An 18,523-nucleotide genomic window follows, 5' to 3' on the forward strand; every position below is an offset into this window, starting at 1 on the left:
CATATCTCTTTTTAATGTTTCACATTAACATAAAATGAAATTGCATTATTCCCTTTTAACTCATTCAAAATACCATGTATAACTAAAAATAAATACACTTGTAATGCATCTGCATTATAACCCCTTTACAATCACTATTTTGCTTGAAACGAGTCACTCCGACCCATTATGTTGCACCAGCAGGTCGCCTCTAACTTTAAAACATTGTGTGCATGAAAGTACAAGTGTGAACATTGTCGTAAATGACAGTGATTGTTCTTACAACTATGATACTATGTACCAAAATGGGTTAAAAACACAGAATTCTCGGATACTCCGATTGGTTTTGTAAGGAAATTGTCTTTTTAAACAAACATACACCACTCCTCTATTCCATCTAAGTAGCTAGCCAGAACAGAACTAGCAAAATGCGGCTCACTCACCGAAGATTAATCAAAGTTGACCAAACAGTGCTTCATTCGATGTCCAAGTGGAATCAAAGTACTAAACAACTTAGTAATTAAATTCAATGATGAACTCAGGATGTAAAGCAAATTTTTCAGTATTTTAATATATAAACTCAGGAGCTCATCTGCATGCCCGTTTCTGGAAGAATCATCGACAGGAAAATGGGATTCTTGCTTAGTCTATGCTCCACTCTACTAAGAGAAGTAGAGCGCCTTCTATAGGAAATTATATACTTCTACCTCTGACTTAGTACCCCTAATTTTATAGGGGTTACACTAATAAATTGCTTTATAATGAAAAGTATTTTTATGAATATATAGTGAGTTTGTAACACATGCTTCTATTTTTTTTCCCAATGTGGCTTCTCAGTTACCTACGAAGAAGCAAATGGGCCATCCACATCGAACACAACACCACCTCATAGGGGCCGGGGCCGTAGCCGTGATCGCAGCAGTAGCCGTGGTCGTAGCCGTAGCCGTGGGCGAAGCCATAGCCGTGGGCGCATTCATGGCCGTGAGGAATCGCGTAGCCTCTAAGCAGTATCACATGATGGAAGATGGAACACAGAGGCAGATTCTGATATAGTGCCCAATATTCCAAGGTTTACTCCTAAAAGAATACCTGGAGTGCAGCCTCCACTCACATTTGTAAAAAAGTCTCCACTTGATATTTTCAGTCAATATTTTGACAAAGGGGTCATAAACTTCTTGTGTGCAAACACAAACGAGAATGCGGTGAGAAATCTGGAGAGGGGTAGGAAATTCACATAGGCTGATGTATACCCTGAAGAAATTAAGAAGTACATAGGTCTGCTTCGCTACATGGGTGTGATGGATCTGCCAAAAGTGAGGGACTTCTGGAGGAAGAAGACTTTGTTTCATGTTACCTTTCCAGTTACTGTGATGCCCAGGGATCGTTTCTTAGCAATCTCCTGCAATCTGCACATCAGTGATCCAATGGAAGATGCAGAGAATGACAAGAAAAGGGGCACAGAGGAATATGACTGTCTACACAGAGAGCAACCACTATTGGACATTATGAGGAACAGGTGCATGTCTATTTACCACCCTAGACAGCACATTTCTGTTGATGAGAGGATGATTGCCACCAAAGCCAGGATATCCTTCAAGCAATATATGAAGGCCAAGCCTACTAAGTGGGGCATAAAACTTTTTGTGTTAGCTGATGTCAACGGCTACACCATTGACTTCAAAATCTACACTGGGAAGTCAAAATTTGCATCTGGGAAAGGCCTGTCTTTTGATGTTGTCACATCGTTGGTGAACCGAGACTACCTGGGGTCAGGCTATGTGATTTACTGTGACAATTTCTACACAAGCCCTCTCCTCTTTCGACATCTGCACCAGCTGGGATTTGGCACATGTGGAACTTATCGAGAAGGAAGAGTTGGTGTTCCCTCAACCAAACAAAATGCCTTGAACAAAAGGTCACCAAGAGGCTCCATTCGCTGGATCAGAAATGATGTCCTTTTGTTTGTGAAGTGGATGGACACAAGGGAGGTCTCCAACAATAAGAGAACAGGAACAGACAGGAACCTCTTGCTACAAACTTTGCTTAAGAGAATCATTTGTCTGATGTCATTTACCTTAAATGCTAAATACAATGTACTTCACCTTAGTTTTTCATCTGATGCTATGTCAGAACATAGGATCAGCATATTTTAAACAGATTCTTAAATTTGTAATCCCACAGTTCCCCCTTTGAGAGTTCTAATAACTCTCACAAAATACAAATTTAGACACTTAAAAGTTCATTCTTGTAACCATGTGCACAACTATCCACACAGTGTACAGCGGGGAGACTGTGCTAAGGTGGCAGACGACAGAGGATGGGCGAAAAGAGAAGGTCCCTGTTCCCAGGCCAACAGCAGTTCAGCAGTACAATAAGTATATGGGAGGAGTTGACACCTCTGACCAGATGCTCGGAACAAATTCTGTGCACCGTAAAACACGGAAGTGGTACATGACAATTTTCCAGCACTTCCTAGACATTGCAGTGACCAACAGCTTCATTTTACACAAAGAGCTGTGTGCCATCCACCATGACAAGCACATGACACGGCAAAACTTTCAGGAGCTGCTAGCTGCTCAGCTCACAGGTGTTCCCCTGGATGGCAGCCCGAGAGAGAGATGTGATCATCTGCCTGTTCCTGTGAGTAACACTCAAAACCTTTCAGAGAGGGCCAGCATGGGTCGGCGTCGTTGCATACGATGCAAAAGGAGCACCCCATGGAAGTGCCAGGAATGTGATGTGATGTGGGACTATGCTTGCAGTTAGACAGGAACTGCTTCAGAGAGCACCACATTTAAATGACTGGATTGAAGGATCCAAAAACGCCTGGAGAACTGGAGTAAAACAAATGGCTCCTGAGTGAAAACTGTGCAATCCAGTGTCCCAAAAAGACTTGTATATATGTATTATAGTTCCTTTTTCAAGACTGATGCATTAGATTATTTAGTTCATGAGTTTTCGGATTTTTTCTAAATAAAAAGCAGTAAAATGTCTTCCCGTTTAAATTTTTTGTCTATTTAAATTCTATTTACTAACTCACCACACACAATAATGTACAATAACTGTAATTTCCTGAAAGCCAATCATTTTCTGAAAAAAATGACACCTTACACTTGAAGATACCACATTGTGTTATAATTTTATACTCAAAAACTTTCAGGAGCTGCTAGCTGCTCAGCTCACAGGTGTTCCCCTGGATGGCAGCCCGAGAGAGAGATGTGATCATCTGCCTGTTCCTGTGAGTAACACTCAAAACCTTTCAGAGAGGGCCAGCATGGGTCGGCGTCGTTGCATACGATGCAAAAGGAGCACCCCATGGAAGTGCCAGGAATGTGATGTGATGTGGGACTATGCTTGCAGTTAGACAGGAACTGCTTCAGAGAGCACCACATTTAAATGACTGGATTGAAGGATCCAAAAACGCCTGGAGAACTGGGGTAAAACAAATGTCTCCTGAGTGAAAACTGTGCAATCTAGTGTCCCAAAAAGACTTGTATATATGTATTATAGTTCCTTTTTCAAGACTGATGCATTAGATTATTTAGTTCATGAGTTTTCGGATTTTTTCTAAATAAAAAGCAGTAAAATGTCTTCCCGTTTAAATTTTTTGTCTATTTAAATTCTATTTACTAACTCACCACACACAATAATGTACAATAACTGTAATTTCCTGAAAGCCAATCATTTTCTGAAAAATATGACACCTTACACTTGAAGATACCACATTGTGTTATAATTTTTTACTCAAAAAACCAAAAAGTGATATTGATTTTATATAACAGTTCAATAAACAATAAGTTAATATTAAGAGACTTATGTTTTAGACACCATATTAGCAGTTTTTTGCTCTATTTTGCAAACAAAAAACATTCCAAACACAGCCACTGCACTGTTTTGCGTCTCTGAGCAACATGACGGTGTTTCGTTCCTGACTAGATGTGCCCCAGAGACAGATCCCCTGCAAAGAGCTCATCACCTCGACCACCATCGGCACAAGACGACGGGAAACATACAAGTCCTCTGCACCTGTGTTGTAGCCTGGAATTAAACCACGCCATTCTGGTTTTGTCTGGCCAGGGGAGAACTTGTTTTTGTTCCTTGCCACTGTCGGCTTTGGCTTGCTTAGTTGGGGACGCTTGACTGATTGCACAAACATTATTGGAAGAGATCTGAACTGGATGATGACATCACTGAATCAATGAACTGACTTTAGCTGGAAAAATTACTCTTTGTTATTGTCTTCTTGCATTATTGACAAACTTATTTTCCTGTTTGACACTGTAAAGCTGCTTTGACACAACCAGTATTGCATAAAGTGCTATACAAATAAAGGTGACTTGACTTTACTTGACTTGACGTGCCCACTGTTGGTGCTTTTGGCGGTGGACAGGGGTCAGCATGGGCACCCTGACTGGTCTGCAGCTATGCAGCCCCATACGCAACAAACTGTGATGCACTGTGTATTCTGACATCTTTCTATCAGAACCAGCAATAACTTCTTGAGCAATTTGAGCTACAGTACCTTGTCTGTTGAACTGGACAACACGGGCCAGCCTTCACTCCCCACTTGCATCAATGAGCCTTGGCCATCCATGACCCTTTCGCCGTTTCACTATTGTTCCTTCCTTGGACCACTTTTAGTAGAAACTGACCACTGCAGACCGGGAACACCCCACAAGAGCTGCAGTTTTGTATATGCTCCAACCCAGTCGTCTAGCCATCACAATTTGGCCCTTGTCAAACTCGCTCATATCCTTATGCTTGCCCATTTTTCCTGCTTCTAACACTTCAGTTTTGAGGACAAAATGTTGCTGCCTAATATATCCCACCCACAAACAGGTGTGATGAAGAGATAATAAGTGTTATTCACTTCACCTGTCAGTGGTATGTATATATATATATATATATATATATACAGGGATTGAACAAAGAATGTGTGAATAAACTCAATATATCTAAATATTTACAAAAGACACCCTTTCAACATGAAACCAGGAAATGAGACCTACACTTTCCCTGCTTCTCCCCATAGCTTCTCAAATGTTTGTATCCCCCAGGATACATTGCCACTTTTAGGGTAAAGGATACCGTGGACAGCTGACTCCTAAAGTTTTTAAAATAACGTTATTTCATATTCCGTGTGGTCAGTTCACAGCAGTGATATAAATTAATATTTTCCAATAAGTTTAAATTTTAAGTAAATGTTTACCTTTTATGGGCATTTTTACTTTTATGAAGCCATTTTTTCTAAAAGTGTGCATCATCTTTTGAGTCAAATTCTTACATTTAATCAGTCAATTATAATAATAATACATTTAGGCTGTTACTAAACAAATTAAATCAGTATCAATAAAATTAATCTTTGCAGAAGTTGCATATGAAGTGGCATTTAGATATATTTACACATGTTAATGCAGCTTAGAGGGACATGGAATGCTTTAACCTGCAGTTACAAATGCATAAATAATGTTTTGTTATTTTAAACATGAAATGTTGAATACTGATATTTAAAATTATTTTAAAAATTAAAAGATACTTTAAATGTAAAATTAAAACCGCCAGTAGGTGGCAGCAACGCATTTGGCGGGTTGGCGGGTGTTAATTTCAAACCCTGCACGGGATGTCAATCCCGTGGCAAAAACAGAGAAACAAATAGAGACATAATTAGCACAGCTGCTGTTCCAACCAAGCAAAATGTATTTGTTTAACCCAAACTAAAGAATAATAATGTGCATTTGATCAGATATAACTGCAGTACAAGATTATGATATGCATTATTTGAATGCTTGGCCAAAGGGATGTGTCTTTAATCTAGATTTAAACAGAGAGAGTGTGTCTGAACCCCGAACATTATCAGGAAGGCTATTCCAGATTTTGGAACCAAATGCGAAAAAGCTCTACCTCCTTTAGTGGACTTTGCTATCCTAGGTACTACCAAAAGTCCAGAGTTTTGCGACCTTAGGGAGCGTGATGGATTGTAGCGTGGTAGAAGACTAGTTAGTGTGATGATGAATGCATTAATGGTGATAGCTTCCTTGTCAATATTTTGGCCCTAGAGTCTAGCCAGTTGCTAGTTCTCCTCAGCTCACCATTGCTATTGAAATATTCAGAGATTGTATTGGAGATTATCTTTTTTACTGAAATGCATTTTGAGGCAGTCACTGAAGTATCAATAAAATGGATGGTTCTTCCAGTACACTCTTAAAAATAAAGGTTCTTAAACAGTTTTTTGGCAGGGTGTATGGTTCCATGAAGAACCTTTAATATCCAAGAACCTTTCCATTGCACAAAAGGTTCTTTGTAGCACAGAAAGGTTATTTCGTGAAACCCCATTTTTGGTCCAATTTGTAATTGTAATTTTTTTTTATTTTTTTTTCAATTTCATGACCCCTTTCAAAAAATGTATGAAACATTCTTTTGTTGTTTAGCTTTAATTTGCCTTTTCAGAACTTGTTTTAAGATGGTGCAAAATTATATCTTGTACAAAGAGACATTTAAGCAAGACTGTAATTTTCCCCAGAATGCTGTTTCCTCCATAATGAAATATGTAAATGGTTCAATATGCCAATCCCACAGGGCAGTTTAAAATACGATCAAATGCAGCACTGTTCCAGGTCTCAGAGGTACCTGCCCTACATACATACTACTGGTATGGCAAAGAGGACTGTGTCACTGCTGCTACTGCTGGTGGTGGTGCATGGTGTCTTTGTGCCAGCTTCTACACAAGTCTGCAGTCTGCTTGGTCAACCTGCCTTTCCTGTACTTTCTTCAGAAAGAGACATCAACATTGGAGCGATTTTCTCAATTCACAGAAATGCTCTGCTAAAGATGCATCCTTTCACTTCCAAACCAAAGCCAACAACATGTGTCAGGTCTGTATGATGATATTAATGATTAACTGAAAAAAAAAAGAACATTACTTATGATTTTGCAGTTTTACACATGACTGATGATTTAATTTCACAGGTTAAACTTGCGTGAATTTAAATTTGCTCAGACATTTATTTTTGCCATTGAGGAGATAAATAACAGCACTCAGCTGTTGCCTGGTGTTTCTTTGGGCTATAAAATATATGATGCCTGTAACTCTATAGATCTGGCTATCCAATCAGGTATGGCTTTGATGAATGGCTATGAAGAGATTTTGAGTGATATATTCTGCTCTAGATCACCAGCTGTTCAGGCCATTGTTGGAGAGTCATCGTCCTCTCCTACCACAGCTTTGGCTACTGTGGTTGGGCCATTCAACATACCTGTTGTAAGAACTCTTACTTATACTAATTAAGCAAGACAAGTAGCAGATAAATATGATGAACTTCTGGAACATGCACCAAAAACATATGCATCAAATCAAATGTTACCAAATGAAAATAAGTGTAAATATAGAAATCAATGTTTCAAATTGATTAGATTCTACCAGTGTCATCATGACAATTATGTTAACTGCATAGTGATGATTTATAGTGCATTAGCATATATAGTGCATGGCTAATGTACTCTGCTACTTTATCTTGCAGATCAGTCACTTTGCCACATGTGCATGCCTGAGTAACAGAAAAAGATATCCATCCTTCTTTAGAACAATACCCAGTGATTATTACCAAAGCAGAGCGCTTGCTCAGCTTGTCAAGTATTTTGGCTGGACCTGGGTTGGGACAGTCAGGAGTCACAGTGACTACGGTAATAATGGGATAGCAGCATTTGAAGAGGCTGCAAAACAAGAAGGGATCTGTATTGAATACTCAGAGGCCGTATTAAGAACTGATCCACAAGAACAGTTTCTGAAGACACTGGAAGTGATAAAAAAGGGCACAGCCAGGGTGGTGGTGGCTTTTATCTCTTTAGGCGATTTTGTCCCCCTCCTGAACGTGATTGCAGAACACAACATCACAGGGATACAGTGGGTTGGCAGTGAATCATGGATAACATCTCGAAATCTTGCAGAAACAAAAGAATATAGTTTCCTCTTTGGAGCTGTAGGCTTTGCTGTAGTGAACGCCAAACTTGTGGGTCTGCGAGAGTTCCTAGTGAATGTGCACCCTGATCAAGAACTAAAAAATGAACTTTTAAAAGAATTCTGGGAAACAGCTTTTCAGTGCTCTTTCAGTACCAGTGGCTGTACTGGCTCAGAGAGACTTTCAGAGCTGCAAAATGAATATACTGATGTTTCAGAGCTACGGATAGAATATAAAGTGTACACTGCAGTGTATGCTGTTGCACACACACTGCATGAAGTTTTAAAAGACTTTAAATCCTCCACCAACAGCAGCAAAGGAGAGCTGCTCACACCAAAAAAGGTAAGAACATTAAAATTAGAAAAAAGCAGAGTAGAAAAATCAAACTGAAATGAATTATGTTTCTGACCTTTCCTTTCAGGTATCACAGTATATGAGAGATGTGAGCTTCACTATGAAAACAGGTGAAAATATCCTCTTTGATGTAAGTGGTGATCCAGTGGCGAGATATGACCTGGTGAACTGGCAGCCTGCTGAGGATGGAAGTCTGCAGTTTAAGCATGTGGGCTTTTATGACAGCTCACTGCCTTCAGAGCAACGTCTTCAGTTCAATCAGGAACAGATGCTATGGGCAGGGAAGAGTGGACAGGTACATAAATACTATAATTATTTCATGAAGCAATTGATTTAACAATTCAAATAATTGTTTGGGTAACTTAATGACAAAAAAAAACAAAACATTTTGCTATAGTTGCCTGTGTCCGTGTGCAGTGAGAGCTGCCCCCCTGGCACTAGGAAGGCTGTGCAAAAAGGCCGACCTGTCTGCTGTTATGACTGTATTCCGTGTGCAGAAGGAGAAATCAGTAATGGCACAGGTAAATTAGCACATGCTAGTTAACTTTCATGAATGTATGATAAAGTGGAGTGTAATACTGTCCATTGGTCATGTAACTTCATGATGCATTTTACATTTAAACAATATTTTCTTGAAATTCCTTCACAGATTCTAGTGACTGCTTTCCTTGTGATTTGGAGTACTGGTCAAATGAAAGCAAAGACAGATGTGTATTAAAAGTGGTTGAATTCCTTTCCTATACAGAAATCATGGGGATGGTGCTTTGTATTTTCTCCTTCATTGGGGTGTTATTAACAGCAATGGTATCTTTTCTGTTTTATCTTCATAAAGAAACACCTATTGTCAGAGCCAACAACTCAGAGCTGAGCTTCCTGCTGCTCTTCTCACTCTCACTGTGTTTCCTCTGTTCACTTACTTTCATTGGTCGGCCCACTGAGTGGTCCTGTATGTTGCGTCACACAGCATTTGGGATCACTTTTGTCCTCTGTATCTCCTGTGTTCTAGGGAAAACAATAGTGGTCTTAATGGCCTTCAGGTCTACACTTCCAGGAAGTAATGTCATGAAATGGTTTGGGCCTGTACAACAACGACTCAGTGTTGTTTCCTTAACATTAATACAGGCGATTGCCTGTGTGCTTTGGTTAACAATATCACCTCCTTTCCCATATATGAATTTAAGCTATTATAGAGAAAAGATCATTCTAGAATGTAACGTAGGTTCAACTCTTGGTTTCTGGGCTGTTCTGGGTTATACTGGCATGCTATCAATCTTGTGTTTTGTTTTAGCCTTTTTTGCTCGTAAGCTGCCTGATAACTTCAATGAAGCCAAATTCATCACATTCAGTATGCTCATATTCTGTGCTGTCTGGCTCACATTTATTCCAGCTTATGTCAGTTCTCCTGGAAAATTCACTGTAGCTGTGGAGATATTTGCCATTTTAGTTTCAAGTTTTGGTTTACTATTTTGCATATTTGCCCCAAAATGTTACATAATTTTGCTAAAACCAGAGAAAAACACAAAGAAACAAATGATGGGGAAATCTTCATCTAAAGCTCTTTGAAACCAGATCATATAACTGATTAATGGCCAACATAGCTGGCTGTATCAAATGCATTTCTCCCACAGGCTGTGGCAGGCTCTGCAGTGTAGGCCGGGTCAGCACTAGACACAATGGACTCTCAGTGACCATCTCCATCACAGCTATATTCTGGACCTGTATTATGTATTTTCTAATAAAAAAATGATATTGACTTTGTGCAATTAACAACAAATGGAAGTTACATTTTAATGGCTTGAATTTATTTATTTATCTTTCTGCATTTCTTACAGTAAACAAAATAGCCTTGCATCTTGTGTATAATTTTAAAGCTTACTATCTTTATTTATTTATATAGAACTTTATATAATGCAGATTGTTTTAAAGCAGTTTCACAGTAATTAATAGGTTAAGCATTTAGCTCATACATATGCCATTAATTTATTTGAACATTCATCATATATACGCCATATTAAATACAAGCAAAATTGTTTTGACTGTATTATAACTTCAGCAAAATTAATAATAATGATAATAATATGAAAAAATAAGAAATATAAAATAAAAACAAATAAAATAAAAACACTTTTGACTGGGTTGAGATTTTTTTATTTTTCTTCCCACGTCAGACAATGGCTTTCCTAAAATGTCGTGATCACATGGTCCCACTTTATATTAAGTGGCCTTAACTACTATGTACTTACATCAAAAAATAAGTACAATGTACTTATTGTGTTCATATTGTATTGCAAAACACATTTGCTGCTATTGAGGTGGGATACGGGTAAGGTTAGGGACAGGTTTGGTGGTATGGGTAGGTTTAAGGGTGGGTTAAGGTGTAAGGGATGGGTCAACAGTGTAATTATAAATGTAATTACAGAAATTAATTACAGATGTAATTACATGCAGGTATTTTTAAAATATAAGTACAATGTAAAAACATGTATGTACACAATAAGTGCGTTGTACCAAATGATTAATTTAAATGTAAGTACATAGTTGTTAAGGCCACTTAATATAAAGTGGGTCCGATCACATCTTTACGTTTATATGCAAATTATTATAGCATGCATGCAGGTGTAAATTGGGCCATTATGTTCCGTTTAAGTTTATGTTTGTTCCTGTAAACACATTAATTTCCATGAGGCATATGTACTCACTTAAAATCAAAATTAATTAACTGGAAGATGTAGCATCAACTGCCTGGTCATGCAGGTTAGATAAATTAGAGCCAGCCCTGTCTAAATGTGCTACACAGATAACTGTCTTTTTAAGAGTCATTTCCGTTATGTGCAGATGCTCAATTCAGAACACAGTCTTCCATATTGCCATTGGAAATGCACCTGCATACCTCACCTACCAGAACTTTCACCCTCTCTGTTTCTCTATGGTGAAATGAGGCAACCTCCACTAGATATGCTGAGACCTTCAAAACTTTCAAGAAACATCTAAATGTAAATGGTGAAACAGTCACAATGGCTGTGATTTACTATTAATTCTGTTTGGTTCAGTGGTTTCATGTGCCTTAATGACTGTCCAACTAGTTGGAGGGGAAAGTTAATTTTCCCTCCTTGTGGGCCTCATTTAACATAACTATGGCACCCCGAGCATCAAAAATGAATGAAATGTGTCACAGTTCCTCAGAATGTCCTGTTGTCCATATATATATAAGTATATAAACAGCAGAAGAGGTTAAAGAGAAATAAGCATTCACGCTTGTATACACTTCAATCAAATTTTGCCATATTTAGCTGCATAGTCTCAGCCTCAGATGTCACGCCCACGGACCGTTGGCTGAATGTCTGATGCATATGGCTCACAAAAGTGGTAACACTTCAGGAGTTTCGAAGTCGTCATCAGATTGGTTGAATTATACAGGATTTCCGGGAGACGTGTGTGTCGCGTTCTTTAACGTTCCGCCAGGAAACAAAGATGCCGTGGCGCCAAACCCCCTCACGAAAAAAGAAAGCCACCGTGTTTACAACTGTGATGACGAGCACTTATCAGGATCAACTAAACGCTGGACTCTCAAAAGTATGTGAAATATTTAAAGTTCACGGCATAGAATCTTTAAAATACGTCCGATACACACCAATCTGTTATTGTGGTGACATTTCCATGACCCGAAACATGACGCTGACACAAAACAAACCGTGATTGGTTCCTTGACCGTTGGCCTTGGCCAATGAAAGCTGCCATGGATTCCAGACCTTCAGCTGTCAGTCTGAAGGTCTGGCTACGTGATACTATTAGCTGCATAACCTTAATGACACATTCATTTATTTCCAAGGGTGATGTTTTCATTAGCCATTCTAAATGTATGCGGTTGATTTCAGCTACAAGCAGTGTCAAGAGTCATGCTCCTGTCATTTATTTAGCACTCCTAATACCTTTACTATACAAATAAGAAGATAAAGGGCAATGACAATTATGAAATTAATTTAAATTATGATATCATGCTTCAGGTGGTTGCTGGATTTTTTTTTCTTATTGCTTGCAGCGTATATCTATTTGTTAACGACACATGGTGCACGTTCTAGAATTAAGCCATTCAACGTAGTAGCTTAGTCACACATAATCATATAGATCCCTAGAGTTAAGACGTTCTGGGGTGCGTTTCCCAAAAGCATCGTTAGTCAACTATGCTCGCAAGTTCCGTCATTACCAACATAGTTCAACGATTCTGTGTTTCCCGAAACCATAGTTCAAATTAACATTCCCAAACAGCGTTGCAAACTTACATGGTAGGAACTACAGCTCTCCACCTGTGGTTAGAAGCATAGTTTCTTGTTAGTAAGACATATGGACTTACATAAATTATGCTCTTGGGGACAATAAGCAAGCTAACATGCAGTACAATCTACCGTATTGGCCCGAATATAAGACGACCCTGATTATAAGACGACCCCCCTTTTTCCAGATGTACCTTTTGGAAAAAGGCTTTTTAAAAACCAAATCTTGTTTTTTCTCAGTAAAACACATTTTGTCTTCAATTATTTTCATATTGCATATTTTTCCTATTTTTTCAGATGTATTTCCAAGAAAAAAAACATTGTCTTATATTCGTGTCAATACGGTATATCTTCAATTCTATTTAAATATATGTTGCCAGCTAAAAAAATAAATTTAATTAGACAAACAAACAGTTTAACACTGCTTTAATTTTCTGAAGTAAGAGTGAATTAAATTTTCTTGGTTGGGTTCTCAAGACAGGTTAGATTATTATTTTTTATATAAAACCAAATGATACTTTAATCAAATCAAGAGTGAAAATCTTAAACTTCACCATACAGGGTACAGGAACCACAAATGGAAAAGTTCACAAAAAGTACCAATCAAAAGAAAGTACAGCAAGACAAAGAAAAAATAAAGAAAATAAAACTCTCAAATACTGTCAATTTGTCTCAATTTCCCTTGGTTTAAAGATTAGGGCACACTCTGAATGTGGCTAGCACTCTTTAGAAACACAAAGAAACACTAAACAAACATGGTAGTGGCACCCTATACAAGCACAAATACCACTGTTAGTGTATGAACTAGAGGGTGACACGGGAGTGGATTTTCAAACCTCTCCCGTCCCACTCCCACAAAAAAAAAAAATCCCGTTCCGTCCCAATCTCGGAAGAATGACTCCCCTTCCCTCCCACTCCCGTGTTGTGTTTCTTTGGCCGGAATCTGTCAGTTACAGTAAAAAAAAATACAGTACAGATTTTAGTTGAATAAAAATCCAAAATGTAGTTTTTTGTTATTTTATTGAACTGAAATCCAGCTTAAACAATGCACAGTGTGCACTGCACACACATTACATTTCATGTAAATCATACATGCTAACACATGTTTTCTATTTGAATTTTTTTTCATTTGAAAGTAGACATTTCACTCTATAGATTTATTTTTCATACACGGAGTTTCGAAGTTTCTCGCTCAAGTTCACATGACCAAGACGGCAGAAAGCGCATCCTGTTTGCTTTAATTATTTTACAGAAGCGCAACGTTTTGTTGTTATTCTGAGTGCATACAAATAAACGTAGAGTCTTTGCAGATTCGAAAGATGTATTACTTTTATCTGTATGACCAAAAATGTCGGAGTATTTTAAGACCAAGTGAGCGCACCGGCGCCTCCATCTGTCCTGCTGTGAGCGAGCTGTTGTTCAGCTTCCGCACAGACACTTCAATAGCGCACATTTCAAAATTAAAACATACAGTTTATAGTTTATTTATATCAAAGGTATATTTGTGTATAAAGTTGTGTATCACCAGGGGCGCCTTAAGATAACCATAGGCCCCTGGGCTACAGCGTTACAGTAAATGCATATGCAATTTATTCAAACTTATTCTTAAAATAGCCTTATGAAATTCTGTGTTGTGTATTTAAATTTCTCTGGTTATCAAATGAAGGCTTATAACATTAATTTCATTTATCTTTTAATTATTGAAAATTAAGCAAACTTTATTTTTTGGCAAACAAAGGGGATTTTCAATTAAAATTAAAACATGGAAGAAATGTTGTGTGATTATACCCTAAAAATATAATGTGAATATGTGAATATAAGTGAATATGCAAATTCATTATTTGCCAGAAGGTGGCGCTTGTAGAACAGTTACATAAAGTAAACATTATGTTATTACGGGCATTATACGGAGGTAATATAAAAAGAAAATGCCATCAAAACTTTCCTGGCCGAAATGTGAGTTTACAGGTATGATTTAAACACCATAAATTACACAAAATATTCATTATTCATCATCAGTAGATCGAAACAACACTTGGCAAGTTGGCATACATGTGAGCTATTAGGTGACTGCTAAATGCGTTTTTATTTTGAAACGTGCCGTGCTCACGCTTAATTAATTTAATCATAGCCGTTGAAAGTTTAATGATCACATTTAAACAATAGGATGATTCCTATTCTTCCATCCCCAGATTTGAGATTGAGACTCTGAAGCAGCATGTTGGATAATGCTCTGAAGCAGCATGTTGGCAGCATGTTGAAATAATGATATGAAATAAGATCATATGAAATAATGTTTCAAAATGTATTCAAACTTATTCTTAAAACAGCCTTATGAAATTCTGTGTTGTGCATTTAAATTTTTCTGGTTATCAAATGAAGGCATATAACATTCATTTAATTTATCATTTAATTATTGAAAATTAAGCAAACTTTATTTTTTGGCAAACAAAGGGGATTTACAATTAAAATTAAAACATGGAAGAAATGTTGTGTGATTATATCCTAAAAAAAATCATGTTTGTTTCATTCTAGTAGTAGTAGTAGTCTATGTACAATCTACTGAACAATAGTAATATATCTTTGGTACAAATGTCTTCAAATTAAACCGGACTTTTATTTTGACGGGTTGCCGTGAATACCTTTACAGTTCTGTGTATGTGATATGACGCTAGTTTTACTCAAATCAAATGGTCAAATGCTCATGAAGTGACTCTCAGAGCAGTTCTGGAGATGTTGTTCATGTATTTATGTCCTCATTTAGTGAGACGACAGACGCTGAAATCACCACGAGCATCACACGCGCTTCAGTATGTGTGTAGTAAGCGAAACTGCGCGTCGGTGCCATTCACACACACAGAGACACACAGAACATGCAGGATTCATATTTAAATAGTATTTTTGCAGCTTAATATTTACAGATACTAGTCCATATAGCGGTTTGAATTAAGTGTAATGACCTACTTTTGATTATTAAATTCAAAATTTGACAAATTCCATGACATTCCGCGTTATTCAGTAAATTCGTTTTTTCTGACTAGATTCTGTGATTCATCGCGGAAATCATAGGGCCCTACATAACAGAAAGTTGTACGGTCCAGCTCCTTTCACACAGCAGTGTTGTGTTTTTTGTTGATCTGCACGTTAACATAAAGACCGCTGGCTAGTATATCAGTGGAATACATGGAACATACCAACTATACAAACTGTGTGGGGGAAACTTAAACTGAAACATTCACAATAAACTACAACCAGGGCATTGCTGAAAATGAGTGTTTGTTTACAAAATGTGTAGTGTGTAGGCCCCTGGGCTTCAGCCCGTTGAAGCCCGTGCATTAATGCGCCCCTGGGTATCAGAGTGTTATTACGATTCCCGATCCCGCCCACTCCCGCTGACATTTTTTCCTGTCCCATCCCAATCGCGTGATTAATAGTGATTTTGTTTCCCATCCTGCGGGATTCCCGTGACCCGCGGGATTCCCAAAAAAATGTCAGCCTCTAGTATGAACGTGTAACCTGAATAAATCGCACCTTACAAATCAAATATAATATACACATCATATTATGCACAATATTCAAACTCATTCCATTTGAGACCTACCGAACTCTATTTCACAGAGAATCCGTATCGTTTGTCACATGTAATGATACACAATTGCTGATCATCCCAAATCCTACACACAAAATACACAGGTTATATGCACGGGATATCACAAAGACACTCTGTTACATCAGATTACATGATTATCATCACATTTACTCACATATGAAATGGAATTAACCAATGATGATATAAATCGCGGTCTCACACAGCATTTGTTTCCCATGCACCACGTCTTCTTCTTCTTCTTCTTCTTTGATGTTTAACGGCGGTTGGCATCCAACTTCAATGGTGCATTACCTACTGTATGCCACCTACTGTACTGGAGTGTGGACCAGAGCTAAATAGAGATAAATTATATCCATACTGAAGGGAGACTTTCCTTCTCCCTTCTTCCCCCTCCCCTTTTATAATAATAATAATTTCCAATGCTGTAACCTATATCCTATTTGCTACACCAGCTTCCTCTAAGAAGCTAATTAAATGTGAACTAGTGTCATTTGATGTTTTTCCTAGTATTTCCTTAAGTGAATTCCATTGAACCCCCAATTTCCTTATGTTTTCTTTCAACTTTATCCTTTCTCTATTATACTTTTGACATTCAAGCACCACATGTTCAACAGATTCAATACTGTTACAAAATTCACATCTTCCTGATATATGCTAACCTATAATATGTAAGCTCTTATTTAACCCAAAGTGTCCAAACCTTAACCTAGTGAAAATTATTTATTCTCTTCGATTCCTTCCAGTGACCATCCCTGTCCCAACCTTTTGTTGTATGCTATATAAATGTTTCCCTTTTTCCTCTCTATCCCAACTTTTCTGCCATTTTTCCATAATTTCCATCCAGATTTTTGTTTTAGCTTCTGCTTTACTTATTGAGATTGATATTTCAACATCTTCTATTTTACTGGCTTGTTTTGCCAAACCATCTACCATTTAATTTCCTTTAATCCCTACATGTGCTGGCACCCATGCAAATTTTACCTTCACCCCCAACTGAGAAATCCATGTGTAACATTCTAGTACCTCGTATACTATGTCTTGCTTTGATTTAAATGATTGCAAACTCTTTAGGACTGCACTAGAGTCTGAGCAAATTACAACTTTATTTGGTCTCGTTTCTTCTACCCACTGTAGTGCCAACCAGACACCCATCAACTCCCCTGTAAATACAGATACTTGATCAGATAGTGTCTTCTGTATCTTGATTCCCTTCTTTGGTATTCCAAATGCAGCCCCAGTTTGCCCAGATCGAGGATCCTTTGACCCATCTGTGTAAATTTCCAGATACCCATTATACTCCTCCTTCAGATGATTACAAAACACTTTACATAAATCCACCTCCTCTCTACTTTTTAAGTGACTATTTAACATCTGCAAGTCCACAATAGGTTGCACAAACAACCAAGGTGGTCTGACTGGCAACGGAACTGTTGGACTAAATTCCTTTCCATTCAATCCCATGTATTTTCCAATAGCATCACATACCCATCCAAAACTGACTTTTAATCCGTTCATGCTCCCAGCATACCCACATTACTACTCTTGTGGGGTGGGACCTACCATGTCCTTGTAGGTTTGCCCAATAGTTGGTTGCCAACTGTTCCCTCCTTAAATGTAAAGGCATCTCACCCATCTCTACTTGCAAAGCCACTGCGGGTGACGTCCTAAAAGCCCCACTACATATTCTAAGTGCCTGGGTTTGTATAACTTCCAATTTAGCCAATGTCATTCTTGCCGTATCTCTATATGCTATAGAACCATAATCTATAACAGATGTAATGAATTTTTTCTCATTTGTAAGGGAATTAATTATTATTATTGATTCAGGTTTTGAGATGACTAGGATCTGAAGAGCCTAATTCAACCTGATTAGAGCTGATTCTAAATTTGATAGTGACTTAATCAGTGCTACATATATCTCCCTCAGTGATTGCCTGTTTGCCCCCCAGTCCACTCCTGTCAAACATCTCATCACATTTAATATCTTTTTACACTTTACTATAACTTTCTCTATGTGGCCCTGCCCATGTTAACCTAGCATCAAAAACCATTCCCAAAAACTTAAAGAACTTTACTTTCTCCAGAACATGTCCATATAATTTAAGATTAATCTCTTTCCCCACCTTTTTCCTTGTAAAGAAGACCACTTGAGGTTTTTCTTTTTCTTTTGAAAATCTAAAAGCCCATCTCATTGAACATCGTTCTACCTGTCCTAATGCTTCCTGGACCTTACTTACTGTATATTGTATGTCCCTTCCCCTCTTCCACAATGCTCATGATCCGCAAACAGCAATCTTCCAATTCCAGGCCCTACATCCGAAAATATATCATTTGTCATGATGATGAAGAGCAAA

The 18,523-nt window shown here is 37.9% G+C and overlaps 2 protein-coding genes across 2 annotated transcripts; both read left to right on the forward strand.

The window, feature by feature from the left end:
- Positions 1 to 1,361: 1,361 nt before the first annotated feature.
- On the forward strand, positions 1,362 to 3,343 carry LOC107751722 (piggyBac transposable element-derived protein 4-like). Its single transcript, XM_016567475.1, has 3 exons — positions 1,362 to 1,972; positions 2,232 to 2,541; positions 3,140 to 3,343. Exons 1-3 carry the CDS (start codon positions 1,404 to 1,406, stop codon positions 3,341 to 3,343), a joined length of 1,083 nt encoding a protein of 360 aa, XP_016422961.1. The 5' UTR covers positions 1,362 to 1,403.
- Positions 3,344 to 6,630: 3,287 nt separating this feature from the next.
- Positions 6,631 to 9,851, forward strand: LOC107751723 (extracellular calcium-sensing receptor-like). Its single transcript, XM_016567476.1, has 6 exons — positions 6,631 to 6,851; positions 6,946 to 7,237; positions 7,497 to 8,276; positions 8,356 to 8,583; positions 8,686 to 8,809; positions 8,938 to 9,851. Exons 1-6 carry the CDS (start codon positions 6,631 to 6,633, stop codon positions 9,849 to 9,851), a joined length of 2,559 nt encoding a protein of 852 aa, XP_016422962.1.
- Positions 9,852 to 18,523: the final 8,672 nt, after the last annotated feature.

This window comes from Sinocyclocheilus rhinocerous, unplaced genomic scaffold, assembly GCF_001515625.1.
Source record: "Sinocyclocheilus rhinocerous isolate Xijiao unplaced genomic scaffold, SAMN03320098_v1.1 scaffold1282, whole genome shotgun sequence".
In the NCBI taxonomy this organism is placed as follows: Eukaryota; Metazoa; Chordata; class Actinopteri; order Cypriniformes; family Cyprinidae; genus Sinocyclocheilus; species Sinocyclocheilus rhinocerous.